This window comes from Diadema antillarum, unplaced genomic scaffold (genome assembly GCF_040938485.1).
Source record: "Diadema antillarum isolate AM-2024a unplaced genomic scaffold, OU_Dant_1.0 seq00001793_RagTag, whole genome shotgun sequence".
Taxonomy (NCBI): Eukaryota; Metazoa; Echinodermata; class Echinoidea; order Diadematoida; family Diadematidae; genus Diadema; species Diadema antillarum.
In genome coordinates, this window is record NW_027272471.1 from 82,422 (window position 1) to 95,922 (window position 13,501).

At 36.2% G+C, this 13,501-nt stretch overlaps 1 protein-coding gene across 1 annotated transcript in view; it reads left to right on the top strand.

The window, feature by feature from the left end:
- Positions 1-8,848, top strand: part of LOC139712328 (ras-related GTP-binding protein A) — a 28,137-nt gene extending 19,289 nt beyond the window's left edge. Inside the window, exons 5-8 of the mRNA XM_071624166.1 lie at positions 4,654-4,872; positions 6,329-6,420; positions 7,620-7,735; positions 8,672-8,848. Of these exons, the coding sequence (XP_071480267.1) occupies positions 4,654-4,872; positions 6,329-6,420; positions 7,620-7,735; positions 8,672-8,766 (522 nt within the window). The 3' untranslated portion in view covers positions 8,767-8,848. The remainder of the gene's footprint in view (positions 1-4,653; positions 4,873-6,328; positions 6,421-7,619; positions 7,736-8,671) is intronic.
- The last annotated feature ends 4,653 nt before the right edge of the window (positions 8,849-13,501 follow it).

Consider the following 13,501-nt stretch of genomic DNA (forward strand, 5'->3'; position numbering starts at 1 on the left):
CTTTGTTTCACACTAAAAGGAAGTTGCATAACATAAGAATATAACATAACATAACATAACATAACATGGTCACATAATAATATGATTTTTTTTTATAGTTCGCCTGGAACTCTATGCTACTTGAAGATAAAAGAGATACATGAGACTATTTACATGTTATACAATCATCGCGAGAATTGGTCAGTCTTCTATTGTTTTCTCTAATTTGGTCTGTATAGGTGTAGTACCCTTGTGCTGTCCTACAAAGCTGTATGTCTAACCTGTAGGTTAGGTCATGTTAATATTGCCAGAGGAGGATATATCTTGAACTGGTCAACTTGTCTTGTCCTTTTTTCTTTTCTTTTTTCTTTTTCTTTTTTTTTTTAGGTCTTGTCGACTTCATTTTGTTTTGAGCTGTCCAGCTACAATATCCATGTATACAATTTATGTATGGTCAGGAGTGTTAGGGGTGAACAGTTCAAGTACTGTTTTTCTCGGCAATGGTCCTTGGGGGCACATTGCATTTCCTTCTGTCTGTCGTCAAGTCTGGGTTCAGTGGAAATGTAATTGGGTCTGTTAGTTTTATGGTAGGACACATTTTATGTCATTGTTACATGGTGAAAATGAAAGGATATTAGTTGTGCATGTTGTTGAACCATGCTGGTAGTGATTTTTTTAAATACTTTTTATAATAACAAAATGAAAAACTCTTGATTATTGAAAAAAGAGAGTAAAATTATACCATTGAGTTTATCTCTATAGTGAGTGCAGCATCCAATGGTATAGAAGTTAGTGCAGAGTGTCAATAATCTAGCCAAATTCTAAATAGGCAGTGTATACTCCATATTCCACTCTTATGCTCGCTCTCATTCAAATTGGAACAATGAAATTGTGTTTCACTTACCGGTCATACTGAAGGATTTGACAAATGTTGACACATAGCATGCCGAGGATGTGTCGAAACAAGGTAAAATTTACAAAAAAAAAAGAAAAAAGAAATAAGTATGTTCTAATCAAAGTGTTACTGTTCAGAAAATCAATTTCAGGATGAATCAGTCATTCCAAGTGTCTATCTACAAAATTGCTGTGGGTCGCGCTAGTTGTTGTCCGTTGTTGGGGTTGAGTTGATTATGTCGCGTGTCGATGCTAGTTGGCGATGTCCGTGTTGTGCAGCCGTGGTCGCGGAAACATACATCATGGACGTTGTCTGGTAGCTACAGTAGGTCTGGCTGTCATCATCGGTGGGGTGATCAGTCTGTCAATCCTGTAGTAGTAGGGGTACAAATTTGTAGTTCGTCGTCTGGGTCGTCGGTATCAATCATCTTCTGTTCTGGTGGATGGTTCGTCATCGAATGGCAGTGTTTTGTCGAAATTTAAGTTCAGTCAGGCAAAACTGGTGGTTGCTAAATGTTGATCCAGCGGGTCTACTGAAGGGTTGTTACAGAGCTGGCAAATTGTGCAATGATAAGTTTCGTCAATTAGTCTTTGACGTCCACAGTACAGCAAGACAAAAATTAACTGGTCCTGGGAAGATGCACTTTGCTCCCTTTATTGGTTATAGATGGCAGTTCTCCACAACTTTGTTTCGCTTAGCAGCAGCTGATGTTGATCAGCAGTGTTTCCTTGTTCTCGTAGCAGTCAAGTCAAAGAAACTGGATTCTCCTCAATGTTTTTGTGATGAATTATTCCAATTAAGCCGGGTTCTCCACCATGTTGTGTAGCGGTGTTTCGCTACTTGGGATCGTTAATATTTATGAGAGGTACACATCACAGTAAAAATGAGTGGCGACACAGTTCATTTGAGTTTCCATGTGCACTTTATTTGAGAGGCGTTTTGGAGGCGATCCTCTGTCTTCGAGCGTCAGAATCTAAGTCTTGTTCTCTGCATCTTATACAACTTGTCAATCTCTTCATACATTCAATCATGAGTATTACACTGTTGGTTACTGGTTACACTGTTGTGACACACTATGAATGGGTGAATGGGGGTGGAGTCTTCATGTTAAAGAGGGGTTTTAATTGGGCAAAACTTTGGTTGTTATAGGAACAAAGGCGGGACTAGTTTTATTAAGGAGGTAGTATTCTTGGATTTGGAATGAACAACAATTCTATTTAAAGTAATCAATGGGGGAACGGCAGGATGTTTAGGTTTGGCTTAGCCTGGTCGTAAATTAGATGGGGCTAGAAGTACTCAAGGGATGATGAAGGTCGATGACTCACTGGATGAGGTGGAGAGTATTGGTAGGGGTCATTGACTGGTGGAGGTGAACTGGTGGTGTATATCCAGTCATCAATAGAATGGGAGGAGGTAGTGATAACTTTGTGTATCATTACACAACACTATCATGAGATGTCCCATACGTAACAAATTGAGGTCATTTTTTTAGGTTTTTTCTGAAATTGCTAAGGATATTTTAATGCCCTTTTGGAAAGTTCTAATTTATTGTTTAGAGAAATTAAATACCATAGAAAAAAGAAAAAACAGTAAAAGAAATATATTCTATTAGGCATTGAAATAATGTTACGTATGGGACAAATGCGTTACGTATGGGACATCCTCATACATATTGCATGTGAATGCATGTAGCTAGCTGGGAAGGTCTCTCAGTACACAAATGGTAAATCATCCTGAAGAAAGCATCCCAACATTGTTGCTACTTTTTGAGTTTAAGACACTTGAAACAATGCATGCGCTTGACTGAACAATTTTCAGAAAGGGGGAGGGGAAAATGGCAAAATACAAAATGAAAAATCAGCATTAAAGGGATGGTATAGTTTTTGTAGAAATGGGGATTCAGTTTTCAACATTTAATGAGATGATTGGAAACCAATTAGATATGAATTACTAAAGAGCATACAATCCTAAGACTAGACGAATTCAAAGTTTATGTGACAGAGATCCAATTTGAAATGGTTGTGATATATATAAAAAAAATATATAAAGTAAAATGATTCCTTTTTATTGCAAGTGATACACAAATTGTCCTTATTCAGTTTCAATAGTAGCCACGACAAAATTCAAGGGTATACAACACTGAGTTGTGACTCGAATCAATGACCTGACTGCTAGACAGACATCATATATCTACTCGATCACTGGGGTTCCACGCAGCAGGTATTGCTTACATGTATTTATTAAAATTAATATTTCTTGTGTCAAGTCATTTTTTATTGAAACTAAATGGCAAGCTGCCCTTCATCAATGGAAGTAAACACTTTAAACTATTCAATTTTTCAGTGCGTTAGTAACTATCCTGATAAAAATAGGGCATACATACTCAGGTTGGTCATAAAAAAATATAGAATATGATTAATTATGATTATGATGGTAAATATATGGGGAATATTGTTCCCTTGTCAATCTGGAACAGCATTTGAGTAATTTCAACTGATTCTACCTCAATGATTATGCAAAAAATTTGTTTATGGGTATTTTGCAAAATTATTTTGCAAAATACCCATATAAACTTGGTTCTCCACACACTAAACGAATGGGGCACAAAGGGCATGCATACTCAGGTTGGTCATAAAAATATAAAAATATGATTGAATATGATTATGATGGTGAATGTTTGGGGAATAATGTTTCCTTGACAATCTGGATCAGTATTTGAGTAGTTTAAACTGATTTTACTACAATAATTATGCAAAATACCCATAAAAATGGTTCTTCACACACTAAATGAATTGGGGACAAACTGTCCCATACGTAACTGTCCCATACGTAACACGTCATGTCTGTCTTTCATTAGAACCTGTAATTAGAGCTTTTTGCCTAATGACATGAAACTTACCTGTGATAATCTTGAGTGTTGTGACTTTCATCACAGTGAGTTACAAGTTGTAGAATGAAACACTTTCAGAGAGTTTTGAGGTTGAAAAAAATGTTCAAAAAACCAAAAGTTTTCTGGTCCCATACGTAACAGCACATATTTTCTCTTCTGGAATATAATTGTCAAGGTCATTTTTCTCAATTTTTTACATGTTTATACTTCTCCTAGATATCAATCACCATGATGAAGTTCAATATGATCAAAGGCCATTAACACTATTTTTCAAGTCATAAAAGTCTCTGAATGTCCCATACGTAACGTGCGCATTATCTTGGACTTGCCCTATAAAGGTCAGATCCTGGTCAGTTGCCTGGGCATGAGTTTTGATTAGAGACGGAGACAGAGATGCCATTCCAACACCTTTTTTTTTTTTTCCCCTAGGGGAATTTTTTATTTGAGAGAGAAAGAGAAAGATAAAAATTGGTTCACTGAGGCAGGCTATTCCTGTTGTAGTGTTCATTTCATGTACAATTTGTAGGTTTGACCCACTATGTTCTCAGACTGGTATGTTGCACAGTATTTATTCTTAGAGAAACTCTTGATAATGCAAAATATTCTAAGTGTAGCTTACAATAGATGAATATCGCTCAGATGAAAGTTGTGAAAGAGTGTTTCTTCTTTACTTTGCACTTCGTGGTGTTGGCCCTGATGTTGCATTGCTTCTGCTTGTATGTTTTTAAGATGTAAGGCATAGTGATGTGTACTAATCGATGTATGCTGTTCTTTGAAAGGTTTTCATCAATGTTCAGACATGAATATTCATATGTAATACCCATACCCCCAACTGAATGAGATGCAGACAGTAAAATGAAGTACATGTATTTGTCAATGACTGTATTAGATCTTCAAGGAGCGAGAGGATGACTTAAAGAGACTGTCCAAACCTCTGGACTGTACTTGCTTCAGGACGTCCATCTGGGATGAGACTCTGTACCAGGCCTGGTCCTCCATTGTATACCTCCTCATTCCCAATGTTGAGCAGCTCAAGACCAACCTCATCAACTTTGCTGACATTATTGATGCAGATGAAGTGCTGCTTTTTGAGAGGGCCACTTTTCTAGTGAGTATATAACATCTTTACAGTTCTTGATGTCATTAGTTACCATTGTCATTTGACAATTATGAATTTTATTTGATGTTTTGGCGATCTAATAGAAAAGTGCAGGCTTCAAAGATAGTATTATGATATGGGTTACGGGATCACATAGCTTCGTTACCTCCTGACATGAGAAATTGAGAGTGATTGCAAGTCTTGTTTAATAACAATTGAAGGAATCAGAATGGTTAGAGCAGGCTGTGGTAAGCAGCAGTATGGTGCACACATGATCAGCCCTCTACTCATATACCATCACCAATCTTTGTGTGTGTTTTTGTGTGTTTGTTAGCTATTGCAGTCAAGTAGCAAAATTTGCTCAGAACAAGTCCATGTACTGTCTCTATGACAGTCTGCCATATACATGCTTTCCCCACCTTCTCTTTGATCTCAGACATGATTAGCTCACCTTCATCTGGCAAAATCATGAGAAGAGATACAATGTATGTGCCACATTTTGACTTGCAGATCTGAACCAAAGTCACATTGAGAGCCCTGGCTACATTTTGCCTTCTTCCATTTTCATCCCTCTCTCAATTTAGTGCCTTTCTTGTTGTTTTTAAAATTCCTCTTTAGATAATTAGACCTGTGCTCTTATGTGGGTCAGATTCATCAGTGCAACAAAAAGAATGGTTTGGGTGCGAATAAAAACATGATGGGGTCTGCCTAGATTAAGAGTCTTGTCACCAAACGTTGGCAGAAGACTGAAACGGTTGTTTTCATGAAGATATTGTATCAGGAGGGAGAGCATTCCAGGTCCTGACAGTCCGAGGGGAGAAAGATTGGCAATGGTATTCCATGGTGGTAACTGGTAACTGGTAGCACTCATGATGGATATGTTGTGTGGCTTGCTGTGCTGTAGTAGTATTTTGACCTACATTTAGGTTAGCCAGATTGTGATGTATTTCATAACCAGTTGAGGATGAGTTCCGAGTGTGCTCAGGTACATTGTATGTGTCTATGGAAACACGTGTTGTAGCAAAATCAGTCCATCCTCAACAGGTTATAGAGCAGGAGGCTTTTAGCATCTCACGTCTTTGTTGCAGGGAGGGGCATTGAAGCTCACGGAGTCTGTCTGCCAACTCTTGCTAGTCCTGCTCAAATATAAGTCTCAAGAGTCAGCTGTATATGAACAATTATTCTCCCAGTGGACCACCAACCCTCTAAAGAAGGTTGACATGGGCAAATTATCAATTTTTGAGAAGAATTTGATGACACAATGTAGGTAACGAAGAAAAAACAAATCTATACTTTTTCATACATCACTTCATGTTCTGTTGAGATAAGCAGTGACCACTTAAGTGAATTTACTGTATCCAAGGTGCTTGACCTGCAACCCATTACATATGAGATACCCCCCCCCCCCCCAAATTGACTGATCAGTGCTAGATGTCTGTGTTTTGTTCTTGTGCCATTGCTATAGGTGATATCTCACTGCCAGAGAAGAGAACACAGAGATGTGCACAGGTTCGAGAAGATCAGTAATATCATCAAGCAGTTCAAGCTTAGCTGCAGGTAAGGTTGCTGTTCAGGCTTAAAAGGTTGTTTGTTGTGTGTGTGTGTGTGTGTGTGTGTGTGTGTGTGTGTGTGTGTGTTTGTTTGTTTTCTTTTTGTAGCTGTTTAGTCATTTTTGGTCTACCCTGTAGGGTCCACTACAAAACTCTCAGTGGGTGGTGGTCCCAATTTAGCAACTAATGGGATGAACAAGTTGGGGTTACCAAGTCAAAATTTGATACATTCAGCCTCTCCTCAAATGTCAAACTTGACAGGAATTTTTGTTGGGTTCAGGGTGATAAGATTTATTCAAATTGTACAGACCACTCCAGTGGCAGGGGAAAATGTGTTTGGACTCAAACATGATCATCATTTCTAGATCTTGGAGGTTCTGTATAAAAACCAGGTTGTACTGATTGTAGATACCTGAAGATTCTTACCAAAAAAAATAACGACAGTGTCAATGGTAGTACAGTTGAACTCTTATGGAAGTAACACTTTGGATAGGGGGCTATGTGTGTATCCCTCGTCATGGAATAGTGTATTGGTGGCCCCAGTGATGAAAGTAATGCTTCCATCATTTTCTTCAAAATAAATTCTAGTGATACATTATATTTGGCATTAGTCATTCTCAGATGCAGGGAATGCAGAGTAATTCAGTGGTAGGTTTGGTCATAATTGAGGCTTTTGGTTAAGGCTACTTGTAGAGGGCTAAAGCTATGTAGCTTTAAATTATTTATCTGTCCAGCATTTAAGAATATTGTTGTCATATTGTGCATGGCTATCTTTGTAAGTAAAGAATAATGCCCTGGCATATTTCAATTGTTTAGCAGCACCTTGTTGAGATTTATGTATTTTCTTAGTTCAGATGAGCATCAACCCTATGGACATGTAGATATTCATTAGAACCAGAAGGATACAGTTGGATTATGACCACAATATATATCGTGTAGTGAAGAAAAACTAATAACTGATATTCATTTGATATATTCTAAATGATACAGTGTATATCTACTTCTGAATCAGTTCAATGTACACTTTAGAGCTTTAATCTCTCAATAGATTTTGAACAAGAGTTCATAATGCTGAAATGTACAGCGGTATGTATCGTAGCATTTTTGTATATTTACCCTGTTTATTTTCAGTTGAGCACATTTGTGAAATGTTATATTGCTCTGCTTCACCTCTGTCAATTTCTTCTTGTGTCGATATTTGCTCAGCAAACTGGCAGCATCATTTCAGAGTATGGAAGTCAGGAATTCCAGTTTTGCAGCCTTCATTGATGTCTTCACACAGAACACTTATGTCATGGTCATCATGTCAGACTTATCAATACGTGAGTTGGAGCTTTATGTCTTTATCATCGGAGACAGCAAAGAGACTCTAATATCTGGAAATAAAATTAACTGGGAGAGTTCCATGATGTATCTCAATATCAGAGATTCATCTGTGTTCATGAAAATGATTATTGATCACAGTCACATGCAATTCAGATGAAGTGATAATATTATTGCCCCACAAGTTTTTCCTGCACAAAAACCCTCACAGGATTGCATTTTGTATGCCTCTGTTTCTTTAGTTTGACGTGCATGATGTTTGGAGATTGTCAATTTAGTGCAGATTTAATTCTCATAAAAACCCTGTGATGCTTTTCTTTGTGTTTGGCTCTCATACATTCATGAGGTGTGAATATGTTGATAAGATTTGTCCAAATCCCTCAAAGTCAAAGATCACTTATCTTTGGCTGGACATTCCTTACTTTTGCTGGACATGTCTTACTTTGGCTGGACATGTCTCTTTCCAGCCAAAAATATCCAGTGATATGATTTTTTGAATGGAAGGCTTCCTGCAATATGGATATAAAAATTGTTGTCGGCTATTACAATATATATAACATACAAGCATCTCCATTTTTGTAAGCATTATATTCCTTGAAATCTCCTTGATTTTATGGGTGAATAGTTGCTGCTCAGTAGCGTAATGATGTATTAACCACTAAAAAGTGTTGTCACAGCCTCATTCCACTGATGACCTGAAATGTAGATTTAAAGACAATCTTGCAATTGTTTTATTAGAAAAAGTCGTCAAGAAAACTAACTGGATTTATAGTTGCCTTCAAATTAAACTTGAAGAGCCAAGATGGCCTTGAAATATATGATATAATTCCTCATTATTAAACCATTTGGAAGAATTCACTTTTTATGAGTTTATTTATTTGTTTGTGAAACAACCCTCTCTACTCTCTCTTCTCTCTCTTTCCATGTCTGTCTAGCTCCCGCCACAACCCTCATCAATATCAAGAATGCAAGGAAACACTTTGAAAAACTGGAGAGGGTGAACAAGAATCCAAATCCAATGGTGCGCTAGGTGCTAGCAAGCAGCAAGGAGGCATGTCCTGATTTGTACCAAATGTTTCAAGATGCTAAATCACTGACTTAAACATCTTGATGAGCGCAATTTTTTCCTTGTAGAGAATCTGCATATGCCAGCTGTTCATACCTATTTTGAAAGATACGAGCATATTCTGATGGAACTCCATCATTTATGAAGTTTCTCTAACACCAGGCCAGAAACGTGTTAAGTGTACATTACAGACCCCAACAGTAACTCCTCACAGTTTACCGGTAACTTATTGATATTATTATTATTTGTCTGTACAAAATGATTTGAATAACATTTCAATAAAAACAATGCAGACATGGAGGTATTTTCTAGGAGGACTATAAATTCAATCTTTGCAGATATATACAGACATAGGGGATCATGTTACTCAACAATTGCCAGGCACAGGAATGCTTTGGTATAAAGGCCTGGCACCATGACTACATCTGTGTTTATATCACACATGAAAACTTAGATGAATTATTGTCTTTATCAGACTTGACACCATGAAGGTTTTGGTATAATGTATCAATCCCAGCAGCATAAATGTTGATTTCCATTCAGTAAAGATCAAATTCAAGTGTGGATATGATCCAGTGGGGATATATATATATATATATATATATATATATATATATATATATGTATATATATGTATATATATATATATATATATATATATATATATATATATATATATGTATATATATATATATATATATATATATACTCCTAGATGGGTCATTTGGAAGACATTTCCATTTGTTTTATATGCAAATTTTAAAATACATGTTCAATGGCAATTTACGCAATGGAGACACGAAAATTGTCTCCTTAATGACCAGTTGTCTCCCTAATGAAGACACTTCCCCCCAATATGCCTCCCTAAGGTGCCAACTAGGGATATATATATATATATATATATATATATATATATATATATATTACTGTTATTAATATTTGAAATCACTATAACACCTTTTGCACAATATATTTGAAGTTACATGTTCTCCCTGAATTCTGCTTGGTTATGAAGAGAAGGCAAAGAAGATCTCTTAGTACCTTAGTACCTCACTACTTGCCATAAGACCAGTGGTTTCAAGACGAATGATATCATGGTGTAGGTGAAATTTCTGAAGTTTGATATATTGAAATGTGTGCATAGTCTGACAATGTATTAACTTCTTAAAATTTGTTTATTTCAGCCAAATTACTTTGTTTCAGTGTACCATGAGACCTGCCCTTCATAATGTGAGTTGATCACTGTTTGATGTAGAGATGAATAGTTTGAAGGCCATGACCAGCAGATGATGGGATATCTCAAGCTTTTGAAATGATTTAGCATTAGAATTAGTCATCATACTAAATAATCATTAGTGAGCTAGTGTTCTGTAGTAAAATATTGATGAATGAAATTCAGTTGATTCTATCAGTTACCAAAAATGCAATTGTGACCAGAGTATGATTTTCAACTTGGCCAATATTTGACTACAAATATTATGTCATGAAAACACAAATATTTTGGTTTGAAATTTTGACTTTTTACTTTCAGGCAAAAAATTGAAATATGCAACTTTGACTTATGCAGCATTGGTTGTATCTCTCTTGATTGGTTTTATGATACTGGATAACTGTCAAGATATAACAGCATGTGTACACTTTGATGCAAAGTGATTGATATCAGAAGTCCACATACCCTGATTTGCATTATGGCTCTAATGATCTTCTGACATATGATAGTAACTCATTCTCCAGTACCAACACATATTAATTCCTTTATACAAATTCAGGCAAAATCATAGTTTGGTTGTCATTCTGTTCCATATATGAGAGATTTTATGCAAGCAGAGTACTGAGCAGAGTACTGTCCTGTTATCAAAATGACTGTTAGATGGTTCCTATGAAGTCTTTTGTCATATGACATATTAATGATTTCAAACAGTTGCTGTATGTTTGTGATTAATTTTGATGAGATTTTCTTCAGTTATTTTTTTCTCATGAATATCAATTTCACTTGCATGTGTTTTACTCCAAACAATATGCTCTGTAGGGTACAGTCTTCTAAAAATTAACATTTTCTTGGGAAGCAGTGATTAATGATGTAAAAGGTATCACTGTGAGACTGTACAGAATGTCCCAGTATCTTCAGATATTCCAGTAGTTATGTTGTCATGAAGCTTAATGTGTGACCTTCATACACATATAGGTTTGTATACTAAGACTTGTTAATATTAGTACCACAATCATTTTAATAACAGGATTAAGGAATTAGAATGAGAGGAATGTGTTCTTATTGATGCCTATTATGTAGGTGAATGTTCGTTAAAAGTTTAAGCGTATGGCGGTTGTTATGATCTACATTACACTTCAGTGTTTATATCACATTTTTTATTTTAAGTGCAATGTTTTGTGATTTTCAAAAAGAGGTTAAAATTCTATAGATTGAAATGCTCAATATTCTGCTTTCATTCTGCTTGAACTGCTAGAAGCAAGGGCTTTATTTTTCAAATTGACAGCCCATTGCATACTTTAAAGTGCTCTTTTTGTTTGTGTATAGTTTGTAGCTACTCTATAACACCTGCAGAAATCCAATTCCATCTTGTAAAACAGTTGTGTAGTGTTGTGTAGGCCATGTGTGGAATAGTTAACTTTTAGTAAGACTGATAAAAAATGTTATACGGAATTTATTTTTGTTTTAACCCTAACTAGGCCGAGGGGGGGGGGGGGAGAGGCCTCTGAGGCCCCCCTCGACGTTCCGCGCGACGTATCGCTAACGCGAAAAGCTATCGCCGCGATGTTTCATGACTTTTTTCTATCGAGTCTTCCGCATCTTTTGACACCAAATTTGCGATGCCCGGGTGCACGGTTCCGAAGTTGCGCATAAATATGTACGTGCATGTTAGATCAAAAATTGCTCAAAACGGGAATTCGTGTACAATTTCCATGCAAACTGTGCTTACAGGCAAATTTCATAAAAGCATTACTGTAAAAGTGGAAATTTTCGCGGTGTTGTTAAAACGAGAAGCAAGCGTGAAAATAAAAGCACGCGAATATTTTTGCATGCCATATGTTCCAGTACTTGATGTCTTGATTAATCAAAAACACGCGAAAGTCTTCTGACACGGCCAAGTGCGAAAAATTAGTCGCGTGAAAATATCCACTTTTACAGTATTACTTGGGGGTTTTATTGATTAATATCAATTAATAACATATTTCCTTGTTTGGAACAATGTCGCTGACGAGTTTCATTGAAAAAACAATGACATACACAAAGTTGAAAAAACAAGAAATACATAAGAAATTCAAAAAGCAATAGAATACCTAAGAAATTTTTTTCTGATGGCATAATTTTGTTCACTTATATTTGCTCAGGACACTAAAAAGAATATATACACAAAAAATGTGCCCACTTTGAGCTTTAATTAGTGATTTATACCAAATTGTCGGATTTCATGCATCATTATGCATAAATTTAGCATAAATGATGATTTTTTCAAATTTTATTTTCGTGGTACTTTACGTCATAGGCAATGTGTGTGCCAATTTTCGTCGTGATCGCGCGGTCGACAGCTGTGATCTGGAGGGGCCTGGGGGAGCCCCCCCCCCCCCCCCCCCCCCGGCTCTATGATCTACCTAAATAGCCAGGCCTAGTTAGGGTTAGTATCATTATTATTATTATTATCAATGCCATTTGAGACATATTCCTATTTCTATCAATTTTGGTCTACATATTGTCTCAATGTAAATTCATGTGCCAGGTAAGAGTAAACTGTTTAGGGTCAACATACAGTCATGAATTGTCTCTTGCAACGGTGAAAATTGGCCAGTCAGGAGAGGGTGCTCCTTTCTTGTTTTTGCGAGTTTGTCTGCGAAGCTTAGATATTTCTTCCTTCTTCATCTAATACTTTGCTGTGCCATCAAGAGGCAATTATTTTCATTTTAGCCTTATTTGATCGTGTCATTCCTTTTCTGCCCTATTCCCCGTTTTAAAAAAAATTTTCATCTTGTTAAAGGAAATGATATAAGTGTTAGCCAGCCCAAAGCTCTGTTATGTCATATGAATATGGAGGATATGGATGTACAAATTTTTCATTTTACATGAAGTCCGATACATCCATGTATAAAGACAGGCTTTTGATTGCATTTTTGTATAAAGGAAGTATTGATATTTTATGAAAACTTGTTAGTTATTGACATCAATAAATAACTTTATCATGAAAGCATTATTTTCTGACTTGTATTTTGAACATAGCAAAATGTTTCAACAAATCTGACCTTCTTGATTGTCAAGTCTCTAGAAATTAGATGACGGAATTACCATAACGATAGAAATTATATGGATGTATCTATGTTTGTGCGTATGTGTGTGTGTGTGTGTGAGTGTGTGGTTGAGTATGTGACTCACATGTTTATATGAATGTGCATGCCTGACATTGATACAAATGCACAAGAGTATTGAAATGCTTTTCACATCCTGAATGATATACAGTAATGGATGTTTTATTTTAAAAAAGATAAATAAAAAGTTTACTGGAACTTTCCCACTCCTTTGAACAGTTCACCGTATGAGTGAGTCATATTCCATTGGGTCAGATTCTCAAAGGTTAACTCTGTGAAATAACAACTCATATTAACCACTGATACTGTACCACAGACCCTTGGTCAAGTTTAAGAAATTTCAAGGAATTCATACAAATTTCCTCCAACTATGCATGTATCA